We start from the raw sequence: 15,014 nt of genomic DNA, 5'->3' as shown, positions 1-15,014 counted from the left end.
TATTACCCATCCCTAATTGCCCTTGAGAAGGTGGTGGTGAGCTGCCTTCTTGAACCACTGCAGTTCATGTGGGGTAGGTACACCCACAGTGCTGTTAGGAAGGGAGTTCCAGGATTTTGACCCAGCGACAGTGAAGGAACGGCGATATAGTTCCAAGTCAGGATGGTGTGTGACTTAGTGGGGAACTTGCAGGTGGTGGTGTTCCCATGTATTTGCTGCCTTTGTCCTTCTAGTTGGTAGAGGTCGTGGGTTTGGAAGGTAGTATCTAAGGAGCCTTGCTGCGTTGCTACAGTGCATCTTGTAGATGGTACACACTGCTGCCACTGTGCATCGGTGGTGGAGGGAGTGAAAGTTTGTAGATGGGTGCCAATCAAGCGGGCTGCTTTGTCTTGGATGGTGTCGAGCTTCTTGAGTGTTGTTGGAGCTGCACCCATCCAGGCAATTGGAGAGGATTCCATCACACTGCTGACTTGTGCCTTGTAGATGGTGGGCAGGCTTTGGGGAGTCAGGAAGTGAGTTACTCGCCGCAGGATTCCTAGCCTCCGACCTGCTCTTGTAGCCACGGTATTTATATGGCTACTCCAGTTCAGTTTCTGGTCAATGGTAGCCCCTAGGATGTTGATAGTGGGGGATTCAGCGATGGTAATGCCATTGAATGTCAAGGGGAGATGGTTAGATTCTATCTTGTTGGAGATGGTCATTGCCTGGCACTTGTGTGGCGCAAATGTTACTTGCCACTTATCAGCCCAAGCCTGGATATTATCCAAGTCTTGCTGCATTTCTGCACGGACTGCTTCAGCAGGAGTCATGATTGGTGCTGAACACTGTGCACTCATCAGCAAACATCCCCACTTCTGACCTTATGATTGAAGGAAGGTCATTGATGAAGGAGCTGAAGATGGTTGGGCCTAGGACACTGCCCTGAGGAACTCCTGTAGTGATGGCCTGGAGCTCAGATGATTGACCACCAACAACCACAACCACCTTCCTTTGCACTAGGTATGACTGTAACCAGTGGAGTGTTTTTCCCCTGATTCCCATTGACCTCAGTTTTGCTAGGGCTCCTTGATGCCATACTCGGTCAAATGCTGCCTTGATGTCAAGGGCAGTCACTCTCACCTCACCTCTTGAGTTCAGCTCTTTTGTCCATGTTTGAACCAAGGCTGTAATGAGGTCAGGAGCTGAGTGGCCCTGGCGGAACCCAAACTGAGCATCACTGAGCAGGTTATTGCTAAGCAAGTGCTGCTTGATGGCACTGTTGATGACACCTTCCATCACTTTACTGATGATTGAGAGTAGGCTGATGGGGCGGTAATTGGCCGGGTTGGACTTGTCCTGCTTTTTATGTACAGGGCATACCTGGGCAATTTTCCACATTGCAGGGTAGATGCCAGTGTTGTAGCTGTACTGGAACAGCTTGGCTAGGGGCGCAGCAAGTTCTGGAGCACAGGGTTTCAGTACTATTGCAGGAATATTGTCAGGCCCCATAGCCTTTGTAGTATCCAGTGCCTTCAGTCGTTTCTTGATATCATGCGGAGTGAATGGAAATGGCTGAAGTCTGACATTTGTGACGGTGGGGACTTCAGGAGGAGGCTGAGATGGGTTATCAACTCGGCACTTCTGGCTGAAGATTGTTGCAAATACTTCAGCCTTATCTTTCGCACTGATGTGCTGGACTCCCCAATCATTGAGGAAGGGGATATTTGTGGAGCCACCTCACCCAGTTAGTTGTTTAATTGTTCACCACCATTCACAGTTGGATGTGGCAGGACTGCAGAGCTTAGATCTGATCCGTTGGTTATGGGATCGCTTAGCTCTGTCTATTGCATGCTGCTTCTGCAGTTTGGCACGCAGATAGTCCTGTGTTGTAGCTTCACCAGGTTACACCTCATTTTGATATATATATCCAAGCTAAATTATTTCAACTACGCTTTGGGAGCATCGAACAGAATCGTTGCCAATTTATTTTACATACCAGAAGGTTTGAGTTTTGAGTTCAGCTTCAGTGAACTTGGCTTTCAAGTGGAATCTGAAATTTAAAATAAGCCAAGTGCATATTTCTATCTGTTTTGTTTTGAACAGTGTATTAATCTGTTTCGATAATTTGAGTCAACATGTCTGAGCAAATAACTGTCATATATATTAAATTTCACATCAATTGTTTCTAGTCACTCTACCTGATGCAGACACTTCTCCTGCTCATTCAGCTGATGTTGCAGACTTTCTTTGTGTTGATTTATGAGAGCTAACTCTGTTACAATTTCTGCCATTGACTGCTGAAAGATCTGCTGTTTCCCTGCAAACTGAAAACAAATAGTGCTTAACATGCATATACAGGGTTCCAATCATGCTGTTTGAAATCTTACAAATATTATCCTTTCCTAATGTTTCTGCTCAATTTACAACTACAGATGGTCTCACAGATTAAGATTAAATGCAGGCTTTTTTAACAGTTACTTCTCACCTGGATTACATCCCAGGTTGTTAAAGGAAGCCAGGGAGGAAATAGTGGACGTGCTGAGGATCATCTTCAAATGCTCACTAGATACAGGCAAGGTACCAGATGATTGGAGGTCTGCGAGAATTGTACCATTGTTTAAAAAGGGTGCGAGGGACAGGCCAAATTATTATAGGCCGGTCAGTCTGACCTCGGTGGTGGGTAAATTGTTCGAATCAATTCTGAGGGACAGGATAAACTGCCACTTCGAAAGGCAAGGATTAATCAGGGATGGATTTAGAAACATAGAAACATAGAAAATAGGAGCAGGAGTAGGCCATTCATCCCTTCAGGCCTGCTCCGTCATTCAAAAAAAGATCATGGCTGATCATCTAATTCAGTACTCTGTTCCCACTTTCTCCCCATATCCCTTGATCCCTTTGGCATTATGAAATAGATCTACCTCCTTCTTGAATATATTTAATGACTTGGCCTCCACTGCCTTCTGAGGTAGAGAATTCCACAGGTTCACCACTCTCTGAGTGAAGAAATTTCTCATCTCGGTTCTAAATGTCATACCCTGTATCCTGAGACTGTGACCCCTGGTTCTGGACTCCCCAGCCACTGGGAACATCCTCCCTGCATCTAGCCTGTCTAGTCCTGTTAGAATTTTATAGGTTTCTATGAGATGCCCTCTCATTCTTCTAAAGTCTAGTGAATATAGGCCTAGTCGACCAAATCTCTCCTCATACGTCAATCCTGCCATCCAAGGAATCAGCCTAGTAAATCTTCTTTGCACTCCCTCCAATGCAAGAACATCCTTCCTAAGATAAGGAGACCAAAACTGCACTCAATACTCCAGATCTGGTCTCACCAAGGCCCTGTATAACTGCAGTAAAACATCCTTGCTCCTGTACTCAAATCCTCTTGCAATTAAGGCCAACATACCATTTGCCTTCCTAATTGCTTGCTGCACCTGAATGCTTGCTTTCAGTGACTGGTGTACAAGGACACCCAGGTCTCGATGCACCTCCCCCTTTCCTAATATATCACCATTCAGATAATAATCTGCCTTTCTGTTTTTACAACCAAAGTGGATAACCTCACATTTATCCACATTATACTGCATCTGCCATGCATTTGCCCACTCACCCAACTTGTCCAAATCACACTGGAGCCTCTTTGCATCCTCCTCACAGCTCACATCCACCACCCTCCACCCCCCCACTCTGCCCCCCCAAGCTTTGTGTCATCTGAAAACTTGGAAATGTTATATTTAGTACCCTCACCCAAGTCATTAATATATATTGTGAATATCTGGGGCCGAAGCACTGATCCCTGCGGTACCCCACTCGTCACTGCCTGCCACCCGGAGAAAGACCCGTTTATTCCTACTCTCTTTCCTGTCTATCAGCCAATTCTCAATCCATGCCAGTATATTACCGCCAAACCCATGTGCTTTAATTTTGTGCACCTATCTCTTATGTGGGACCTTATCAAAAGACTTCTGAAAATCCAAATACACCACATCCACTGGTTCTCTCTTATCTATTCTACTCGTTACATCCTCAAAAAACTCCAGTAGATTTGTTAAGCATGACTTCCCTTTTGTAAACCCATGCTGACTTTGCCCAATCCTGTTTTGTTAGGGGAAGGTCATATCTTACTAGCTTAATTGAGATTTTTGAGGAAGTAATAAGGAGGATTGATGAGGGTAGTGCAGTGGATGTGGTCTACATGGATTTTAGTAAGGCAGTTGACAAGGTCCCGCATGGCAAACTGGTCATTAAAATGAAAGCCCATGGGATACAGGGGAATGTGGCAGGTTGGATTCAGAATTGGCTCAGGGACAGGAAACAAATGGCAGTAATCGACAGATGTTTTTATGAATGGAAAGCTGTTTCCTGTGGTGATCCACAGGGCTCAGCGTTGGGTCCCTTGCTGTTTGTGGTATCTATTAATGAAGTGAACTTAAATGTGGGAGGCATGATTGGGAAATTTGCTGATGACACAAAAATTGGCCGTGTAGTTGATAGTGAAGAGGATAGCTGTAGACTCCAGAAAGATATCAATGGTTTGGTTGAGTGGGCGGAAAAGTGGCAAATGGAATTCAATCCAGAGAAGTGTGAGGTAATGTATTTCGGGAGGGCAAATAAAACAAGGGAATACACAATAAACAGGAGGATATTGAGAGGGGTAGAAGAAGTGAGAGACCTTGGAATACATGTCCACAGGTCCATGAAGGTGGCAGGACAGGTAGATAGAGTGGTGAAGAAGGCATGTGGAATGCTTTCCTTTATTGGTCAAGGTATAGAATACAAAATTAGGGATGTAATGCTGGAACTGTATAAAACGCTGGTTAGGCCACAGCTGGAATATTGCGTACAGTTCTGGTCACCACATTACAGAAAGGACATAATTGCTCTGGAGAGAGTACAGAGGAGATTTACAAGAATGTTGCCAGGACTTGAAAGTTGTAGCAATGAGGAAAGATTGGATAGGCTAGGGTTGCTTTCCTTAGAACAGAGGAGGCTAAGAGGTGACTTAATGAAGGTGTACAAAATTATGAGGGGCTTAGATAGAGTAGACAGGAAGGACCTGTTTTCTCTAGCGGAGAGATCAATTACCAGGGGGCACAGATTTAAGGTGATTGGTAGAAGGATTAGAGGGGACATGAGAAAAAACATTTTCACCAGAGGGTGGTGGGTGTCTGGAATTCACTGCCAGGAACAGTGGTGGAGGTAGAAACCCTCAATTCTTTTAAAAGGTACCTGGACATGCACCTGAAGTGCTCTGACCTGCAAGGCTATGGACCAGGTGCTGGAAGGTGGGATTAGATTGGGTGGCTAGTTTTTGCGGCCGGCACTGACATGGTGGGCTGAATGGCCTCCTTCTGTGCTGTAATTTTTCTACGGATCTATTCGATTTTTAAAAAATACACCCATCATGCTGCACTCCCTTAAATTAACACATCTGTCCTAAATTTGTAGCATTTCAGTGGTGACATGATTTAACTTTCCATGATGCAGAGTTCCTATTTACATCGAATATAAATTTATTACTACAACAATATTTATATTGGCTCAATTAATCAGTATCTGTGGTATTTGAGTTCAGTTGTAAGATTATTTTCTCAAATTATAGAGCTCTCAAACTCACAAATTCTGGTTTCAGAAACATATAACTGTGCTCTAGAGATTATTGTTAACAAGGTACAGATTTGTGCAGGGAGAAAACAGCACATTAAAACATAGCTGAAAGGGAATTAAACAAAACAAGTCCTCTTCCTGTTGCATGGCACTTTACCAGGATAAGAACCTGAACAAACTGGTACGGTCAAATCAGCATAACAGTGCAGACAGAGAGGCAACTCATACTTCTACAGAGTCTCCTCAAGGTAAAACACGAAAACATGAAACTGCTTACTTCTTTATTTATAGTTTGTATTTCAAGTTCCTCAACACAATAAGCAGAATCATCTCTGTTATTCTGGAACTTCCTGGAAGCGAACCAAGTCTTATGATTTTCCAAGTATAAATCAAAATCTGTGAAAAACACCAATTAAAAATGAATAGAAATTATCTGATTTCCACTGGCACAATGAACTATCTAAGATATATTGGAACAAAGGTAATGTATTTGGTAATGTATAAAGAAATCACTTTTGGGACTGCATCCAGGTCTGGTTCTGATATCTGTATATCTAGTCCAACAAGGAAAGAAGCAATCTTTGACTTAGTTCTGGGGAATGCCGTGAGGTAAATAATTGCTGTGACAGCAGGAGGCAATGCAATATTGTGACTAAAACACAGACTCACTAAAAGAATGTACTATGTCATGAAGTTATAAGATGTGGCTTTAAGCCCATGCCCCATCACAGTGTAAATTGCTAATCTTGGTTGTACATTTGAGAAAGGTGCTGATCAAGTGACCAGTAACTTTTCTTCAGGGAGCATGTTAATAGTTAGCAGGTAATCTACTGGGTGTGTACCGTCTGCTAGCTAACAAACGTTTTGGATATTTTGCTGGGTTTCTATCGTAATTCCAGCAGAACAGCACCAAATGATGTGTCGGAGCAGGGCTCCCTAAGCTGGCAGTTAATGCTTCCGGACTTTGAAGGGGACCCAACATTGCAATAGCAGCTAGTATACCCTTGTGAGGTGAGGCATACTGACCTCTACAAACATGCATAGATCCCAAAGCTGATTCCAGGCCAGGCAATAGTCTGGACCCCTGAAGAACTAAAAGGAATGATATTTCCCTTGTGACTGCAGGAGGCAATGTAATATTGTGACTAAAACACAGACTCACTGTAAGAATGCACTATGTCATGGAGTTATAAGATGTGGCTTTAAGCCCGTGTTCCATCACATTGTAAGATCTGGCCTGTGGCTCAGGGGCCTGAGTGGACTATTGATGTGGTTGGGAGGAGGGTTGGGGTGCTGTGCCTGGGAAGGCCACCACTATCTCTGGCACATATCACCGCTTCCCGTTAACATGGGCAGGTGGGTGCTGGAGATGCACCCAAACTGGAGCGTCCAATCATCTGGCTCAGGTAAGTGTGGCACCTTCCCATTCACCCTGCAAACTCTGGCACAGTCAGTATTGGAGGGGCACGATTGGAAGCAATCCCAGGGTAACTACTGGGATTGCAAATTCAGGATAATGTGGGTTGAGCTAACAGAACCATATTGGATGCCATTGTTTATATCTTCAGAAGGAAAAGATCATTTTGAATAAGTTAGGGGATGTGGAATAAAGGTTATCTGTGTTGAAAAGCATTTTTTATAGTATGAGGCTGACTGACCTTCCAAGACACTGTTCTGAACTTGCAATAACTGATGCTCAAGCTGTTTTGTAGCCTCAATACATGAAAGTAAATGAGTCTGCAAGGCAAAAACAAAACAGACAGAAAAACCTTGGCATAAGACCACTTGAAGATCAAAAACTGATACCTAGGCAATGTTTCTGGTTTTTGCAGTAGTAATGACAGTGCAACTATCAGTGTTCACCATCATTATTTCTTTGAAATGGACAGCAACATCTGAAGTCCACTAATGCACAATTAAATGTGAAATCCAGAAGTTGCTGTCAGTGATTATATGCTTCTCCATAGGATGCTGTGTCGAGGTACCCCACTCCCCCAGACTGCAATTAACTAGAAATCACTAAACTGACTTGACTTTGCCTTTTTACACCATTAGTCTTCCTGTAAAAACCCTTGAAAAAGTTGCAACTTGTTGAATGAGATACGACTGGGTTTTCAACAGTATACAAAGTTATTATTGCTGCTGACCAACCTCTCCTGCCCTGAAAACTAATGCTATATTTGTGGAGTGTCAAATTTCTCCACTATGATAAAGAAAAATCCATGTTTTTTATAAATTAAGTTTATGATATTTCAGCTGCTACCTTCATCTCATGTGTATGTCCCAATCTTTATTTCACTCTCAAAAATGATATAGTAAAAATTAAGGATAATCAGAGGATTTTACTTCCTGGGGTTTGATGCTGTGAGAATACCTCAATGGAATTGGCTACTTACCCTGCTTGATGACATCACTGTTGCTGGCGTCACAAAAATGTGCTTTATGTCAAATGATGACTTTTAATCCACCGCTGGAAACTCATATAGAACTTTTAAAAACAGAGACTAAAGGTGACTTGAGGGGAATTCCCAGACATGAACTGATTTGTTTGCAAGGGGGAATACATGAGTAATGACCATGTTTGAATCACTGGGTGACAGTCATGTGTGTTTAAGCTTCTGCTTTCTCTATAGTTAGAAAACAAGCAGCTGAGATGCTGACGTGAGTAGACCCGAGCGGAGTACTTCCTTCCACCCTCTCTCTCCAACCACCCCACCCCCACCCTTGCAACCTTTGAACCCTGTTTGCTGACTGTGACCACCCAGAGATGGCCCTGCTGCAGCCAAAGACTCCTTGAAGGAAATCAACCCAGCAGTATTGTCTCTATGAGAACAGCCAAATCAGCCGCTTCTTTCTTTAAATCGGAAGCATCGGGACTACTGAGGGAACGTCATAAAACCACCGAGTTCAGCCTGAAGCCAGACGAATTACCAACCTTCACAAACTGTATACCCTTTTTATTTTTCTGGATTATAACTTGACCAATCTATCCTTCCCCCAATCTCTTTATGTGCGTGTGTGAACTCAGAGAGAGAGAGAGAGAGTGAGTGTGTGTGTAAGTTGAAGCGTATTTCATTATTTTACTTAGAGCAATTTAAGTATATAATAAAACTAACCTCTGTCTTTGTTAAAATCAAGAAAACCTGTCAGATTGGTTATTTTAGGATCACAATGCGTAAACAGTTAAACACTCACTGAATTGGCAAGTATATCCTTTCAAAACAGAAGTAAACCTGTTACAATCAAACAAGCAGAGGGAAAAGAGGAGAACCATTCAACCCTTCCTCACCTGATCATAACACTGGATACCTGTTGATCCCCTTGACTTGGTGCCAGATTCAAACGAATGTCAGGACCGGTGAAATCAACGCCACAGAGATCGTTAGATTTTTGTGGGCCACTTTCTTTGAGGTCTGTGGCAAGTGCCATTGCTTCGTCACTGACCAAAAAATGCAGGCCAATATTATATCAGCCCTTCAGGTAGAGTGAAGTATAGAATTCATGAGCATTGTGTCTGTTGCAGACAGCAGTGATTTATGATCTTTTTTCTGAACAGTCGCATGTAATGAGAAAATCAATGTTGGAAACTCAAGGTAAAATCTTGATGATGTCATGAAATCAATTTTGGAACACTATATACTTCCAGTAGCTAATATATAATGCAATAACCTTTTATTGAACCCCTATAAATTTCCCCACTATGTTAATCATGAAATAAAATGTACAGGGCTGTTTATTCTTCCTATTGCTTTTGGTGGGTGGTGCTCTGCAAATCATGACTTGAATTTTCTTTTGCTATAATGTGGTTAGGTAAGTTGTTTTCTCAACAGAATTTTTTCTGGTGGAATGTGCTTGTGGAGAAGATTGAAATTGTGGAAGAATATTTTGTGTTATATGATTGGTGAATAACAAAAGTAGAAAAAACCCACTAGAAAAGCAGAGACTTACCAAAAAAAAAATCACTAGTGAGGAAGAAGACAACTGACCAACAGCTTGATGGTCACAACCTAAATGGCAGATACTGGACATTTTATTATAAAGATATATAACTGCCTTGATTATTTTCTTCCTGCCTTTTGTATCTCTTGACTTTACACCGTCCTTGGCTAGAAGTATGGCTGACTTATATTTGCCTTGTGTTAAACTCATCAATAAAAAGGTTAAATGTGGAAGAGCAGATGCATTTGAGAGGTTCACAAGACATTAAAAAAGTACTTAAGTTACTTAATATATTTTCCTTGTTTCTAAATTTTGAGTCTGGTTTTGGTCCTTATGTGGTGCAGTAACACCAGTGTAGTGCCACTTTTCATGACACTACTTTTGATTGCTGAAAGTAAATTCTAACGCATTAAATGTCCCATGGAAATGATAACTTTACGCTAGAGATGTAATAAACATTAATGTTTACTTTAAAGAACTGGAATCATTCCCCACTAAAACAGAAAGCACAACTATTCCATCACATAATATTCATCAAATTTTCAAAAGATGTTAAACACAACCCACAAATACCAATATCATAGGTCCTCACTTATCCTCTTACAACAGCTTCTTGATGCTCTTTCTACAGCAACTACACAACAAACCAATCAAATTTAAACAGAGCATTAAGTAATTACAGTTAAAAAATACAGACATATGCAATACAGCAATTACAAAAAGATTGTGATGTAAACTTTAATCCATCATTCCCAGATTTCTTCCCAGTAAAATAAATGATCACTTAAACAAAAGTTTGAACCAAATATCTCAATATAGAAACTTCAAAAACCAAATGGAATGCAGAGATAATAAATTGTAAAGAGATTTACCAAAATTGAAAGTAGGCAAATAGCTGCAACAGCATTTGGTCAACAAACAGAACTAAAAAAAAACAAAATCTTCAATGGAAACCAGACACAATATGGAATAATTGCAAACATATTAAGCAGCAACTAGTCAACTAACAATAACTCTTTGGCAGTAAAGGTATAACAGAAGGATACCACAATAAATGGCACATCACACTACCCAGTGGAAGAGAAATGAAACAACGTTCCATCAAACTTCAAACAATGCAAATAAGAATTAATCCCTTCTGTTTAAAAGCAAAGTGGGGGTGGGTGGCAGGAGGGCAAGGTGGGGCAATCACCAGGACTGTGAAATTGGGATGTATTCCTGCTCCTCCTGACTTCACAGGAAGGTTCTTTAAAAAATTTTGGTTATTAAAAAATTGACCTTTGGTTGGCAGCCACTGATTAGGACCCCTAAGTGGAGCCAGAAGACACCTAACCTGCTCATTTCTTCCAATTTCTGTTTGGGGATCTAAAACAGTCATTCTGCAGATGAAGGACCTAATATTTATCGTAGCTGCCAAGGATGCCTGAAAAATGGCCTGACCCAATTTCGGACATTTTACAGGCATTCCTGGGGCGCAGGATGTTGGTCCTCAAAATTGGGCCAGGCTGTGCTTGATTTATACACATTTAACAGGTGCAGGAAGGTCCAATTTCTACCCTCTGTATACATTGCCAAACATTAGTTATGAAGCAGGGCTGTACAGCATGCAATAGCTGTGAGACATCTCAAATGCTCATTGGCAAACTATAGCATTTTCTACCAAGTCTTCCTGTGTTCCTAATAACTCGTGTGTTGCAACTGTGAGATATCTGTGTTCTCATTGGAATGGTTAGGTTGGCTAATATACCAAAAATGCATGGTGAAAGAATTTGTTGTTGTTGGTAGGAACTTTGATTCCACTAGTGGCATTGCATCAAAGAGACTACATATTTAGTTTATTTTGTATAGACATACTTCACAAAATTAATTCAACATATTGCAGCCACATAGTATTACCAGATGATACAAAGCACACAATAATATCCTATTTATATAGTGTTGTCTCTGGAGAGCTTTTCTGTCTGCCTCCATATATAAATTTGCACTTGCAGCAAATGGAACTAGTGGTTTCTGGTGGCTCTTGGCGACAGTATGTCATTTTATTCTGGTTGTGGGTGTGGATCGAATTCCTCGGCTGCCTATAAAGCCCAGCAATACAGTTTGGCATTGCTTTCAACTGATACATATAAAGAAAAATCAGTACACCACAGGATTATGCACAGCAAATGAGCTAACAAAATGAATATAAAATCTTACACTTGGATAGTTATATCAAAGTCGTAAATCTGTTTGGCAATGTAAATAGGATGAATTTGGCCATGGAACTAGCCTTACCATGGAACTGCTTCCTTGGATTGCAATATGTGAGAATAAGATTAGTAATGTCTTCATCACAGAGAAATTTGCTCTAACAGAAACTTCATTTTTTTCTTGTTAATTGCTAATGCTTTGCTTCCCTGCCAATCTCTACCGAAGCCTGAGGCCAGATTTCAAGAGGAATCTCTATGAACCACACTAAAGTCAATAGCAAGCTGTAACAAACAGCATGTTTCCACAGGTTATTACTGTCATATTTCATGCTAAGTCATTTTTAACATTTATACGGACTACATCTACACATTAAAAATAAACAACGAAAGCATAGTGATTGACCTTTTCAATAATACATGAATGTTTGGAAAATTAATTTTAGAGGCTTTCCTTTCAACTGTTACTTACAAATAAAAGCCAGAACAACTCAGGACGACATATATCATAGCAGGTTAGTGCTTAAATAATGAACAATCTATAATGAGAAAACAAATTGGCGTTTGTGCCTCATTGACCAATGCTAATCACATGACCTATCAAATGATAGTGCTGTTTTTGGCTAATCTCATCACCCAATGCTAATTATATTCTGTACCTGTACCTTTTTAGTTATCTTGCTGGCAGCTAGGGACCTCACTGACCTGATTGCCAATCAAACATGGAACAGTCTCCCAGCAGCAGATCAGGCAGGCTTTGAGGCCCTCCCCACCTACTGCTGCCGCCGTAGGTTCCCCCTCCACAATGGTTGCCCGGCAGCTGTGGCCATTTCTTAATTCAAAATTTTTAAATATCGAGAGGGTGCCTCAAGATGCAGGTGCCCTCTCCCGTACCTGCAATGGCAGGCTGCAGCTCTTTCCATGCCGGAGGTCCTCCTATTTGCCCTCCAGCTTTAAGAACCAGGCCACCATCCTTAATTGAACAGCAAGCATGCCCTCTGGCAACTAATTGACCAATTCAGGGAAAATCACTGCCGGGTGTCTGATCCCAACAGTGCGGGGTCAGGACCCCCATTTGACCTTGATGTCAGGGTCCCGGCCCAAAACCCAAAATCCTGCCGATGGTACTGAATGCAGATTTGCTAATATCCGTCGTACATATGCCAATTACAAAAGCTTCAGGAGTTGGGTACTGTGTCTCTTTCTACCAGTTTTCTCAAGAATTCTTCAATTGCTGTGCTCTCCTGTTGCTGCTTCAAAACATTACTAGTTTCTAAATGAACACGTACCTGTTGAAATAAAAACAAGAAATGCTGGAAATACTCAGCAGGTCTGGCAGCATCTGTGGAGAGAGAAGCAGAGTTAACGTTTCAGGTCAGAGACCCTTCTTCAGAACTGGCAGATTTTAGAAATGTGAAAGGTTTTAAGCAAGTAAAGCCAGGGTGGGGCAAGAGATAACAAAGGAGGTGTAGATAGGACAAGGTCACAGAGAATAACTGACCAGGAGGTCATGGAGCAAAGGCAATCAATATGTTAATGGTGTTTTGAAAGACAAAGCATTAGTACAGATTGGGTGTTAATGGACTGAAAACTGAACAGCCACAAGTACAAACATGAAAAAGTGGGTAGGCAAACTGAATAAACTCAGATAAAATAAAATATAATAAACACAAAAAAAGAAGAAAATAGAGCTAAAAATAAAAGTAAAACGGGGGGCCCATCATGCTCTGAAATTATTGAACTCTATGTTCAGCCTGGCAGGCTGTAGTGTGCCTAATCGGTCAATGAGATGCTGTTCCTCGAGCTTGCGTTGATGTTCACTGGAACACTGCAGTAATCCCAGGACAAAGGTGTGAGAATGAGAGCAGGGGGAATGTGTTGAAATGGCCAGCAACCGGAAGCTCGGGGTCCTGCTTGCGGACTGAGCAGACGTGTTCCGCAAAGCGGTCACCCAGTTTGTGTTGGGTTTCCCCAATGTAGAGGAGACCACATGGCGAGCAGCGAATACAGTATACTACATTGAAAGAAATACAAGAAAATCACTGCTTCACCTGAAAGGAGTGTTAGGGGCCTGGGATAGTGAGGAGAGAGGAGGTAAATGGGCAGGTATTACACCTCCTGCGATTGCAGGGGAAGGTGCCGTGGGAAGGGATGAGGTGGTGGGGGTAATGGAGGAGTGGACCAAGGTGTCATGGAGGGAACGATCCCTTTGGAATGCTGACAGGGGAAGGGAGGGGAAGATGCCTTTGGTAGTGGCATCACGCTGGAGGTGGCAGAAATGGTGGAGGATGATCCTTTGGATAGGGAGGCTGATGGCGTGGAAAGTGAGGACAAGGGGAACCCTGTCAGAGTTCTGGGAGGGAGGGGAAGGGGTGAGGGTAGTGGTGCGGGAAATGGGCCAGACACGGTTGAGGGCCCTGTCAACCACAGTGGGCGGGAATCCTCGGTTGAGGAAAAAGGAAGACATATCAGAAGCGCTGTCATGGAATGTAGCATCATCAGAGCAGATGCGTCGGAGACGGACGAACTGGGAGAATGGAATGGAGTCCTTACAGGAGGCAGGGTGTGAAGAAGTGTAGTCGAGGTAGCTGTGGGAGTCGGTGGGCTTATAATAGATATTAGTAGACAGCCTATCCCCAGAAATGGAGACAGAGAAGTTAAGGAAGAGAAAGGAAGTGTCAGGAAGTGTTTGTGCTTGTGGCTGTTCAGTTTTCAGTCCATTAACACCCAATCTGTACTAATGCTTTGTCTTTCAACACATCATTAACATATTGTTTGCCTTTGCTCCATGACCTTCTGGTTGGTTATTCTCTGTGACCTTGACCTATCTACACCTTCTCCTTTGTTATCTCTTGCCCCACCCCCAGTTTCCTTGCTTAAAACCTTTCATATTTCTAATATCTGTTAGTTCTGAAGAAGGGTCACTGACCTGAAACGTTAACACTGCTTCTCTCTCCACAGATGCTGCCAGACCTGCTGAGTATTTCCAGCATTTCTTGTTTTTATTTCAGATTTCCAGCATCTGCAGTATTTTGCTTTTATTTAAGTACCGGTTGAAGTTTACCATAGTTCAGACAAAAGATTGCATGGCTTGCAGATTCCAGCAGCTATTTGGTTAAGGACAAACAAAGGAATTTCACCGATCCTCAAAACATGATTGAAATTCTATATAGGCTGCACAGGAACCCAAAAAAACAATCCAAGTGAAGATTCTCCATTGTTACCATTGCGATCTGTCCATATTTGGAAATGGAGCAATTCTAGTGTTGTGATATCTGTCTGAAGCAACTGACTTCTGCAAGC

The 15,014-nt window shown here is 42.2% G+C and overlaps 1 protein-coding gene across 2 annotated transcripts in view; it reads right to left on the bottom strand.

The window, feature by feature from the left end:
• Positions 1 to 15,014, bottom strand: part of LOC137380713 (uncharacterized) — a 360,734-nt gene that overhangs the window by 256,510 nt on the left and 89,210 nt on the right. For both annotated transcript variants that reach the window (XM_068052983.1, XM_068052984.1), the window contains 3 exons: positions 7,245 to 7,323; positions 5,864 to 5,982; positions 2,178 to 2,303 (listed from right to left, as the gene is read on the bottom strand). In XM_068052983.1, the coding sequence (XP_067909084.1) occupies positions 2,178 to 2,303; positions 5,864 to 5,982; positions 7,245 to 7,323 (324 nt within the window). The remainder of the gene's footprint in view (positions 1 to 2,177; positions 2,304 to 5,863; positions 5,983 to 7,244; positions 7,324 to 15,014) is intronic.

The sequence above is a fragment of the Heterodontus francisci genome, chromosome 20 (genome assembly GCF_036365525.1).
Source record: "Heterodontus francisci isolate sHetFra1 chromosome 20, sHetFra1.hap1, whole genome shotgun sequence".
NCBI lineage: Eukaryota > Metazoa > Chordata > Chondrichthyes > Heterodontiformes > Heterodontidae > Heterodontus > Heterodontus francisci.
Note: the sequence above shows the minus strand (reverse complement) of the source record. Positions and strands in the feature narration are given on the sequence as shown.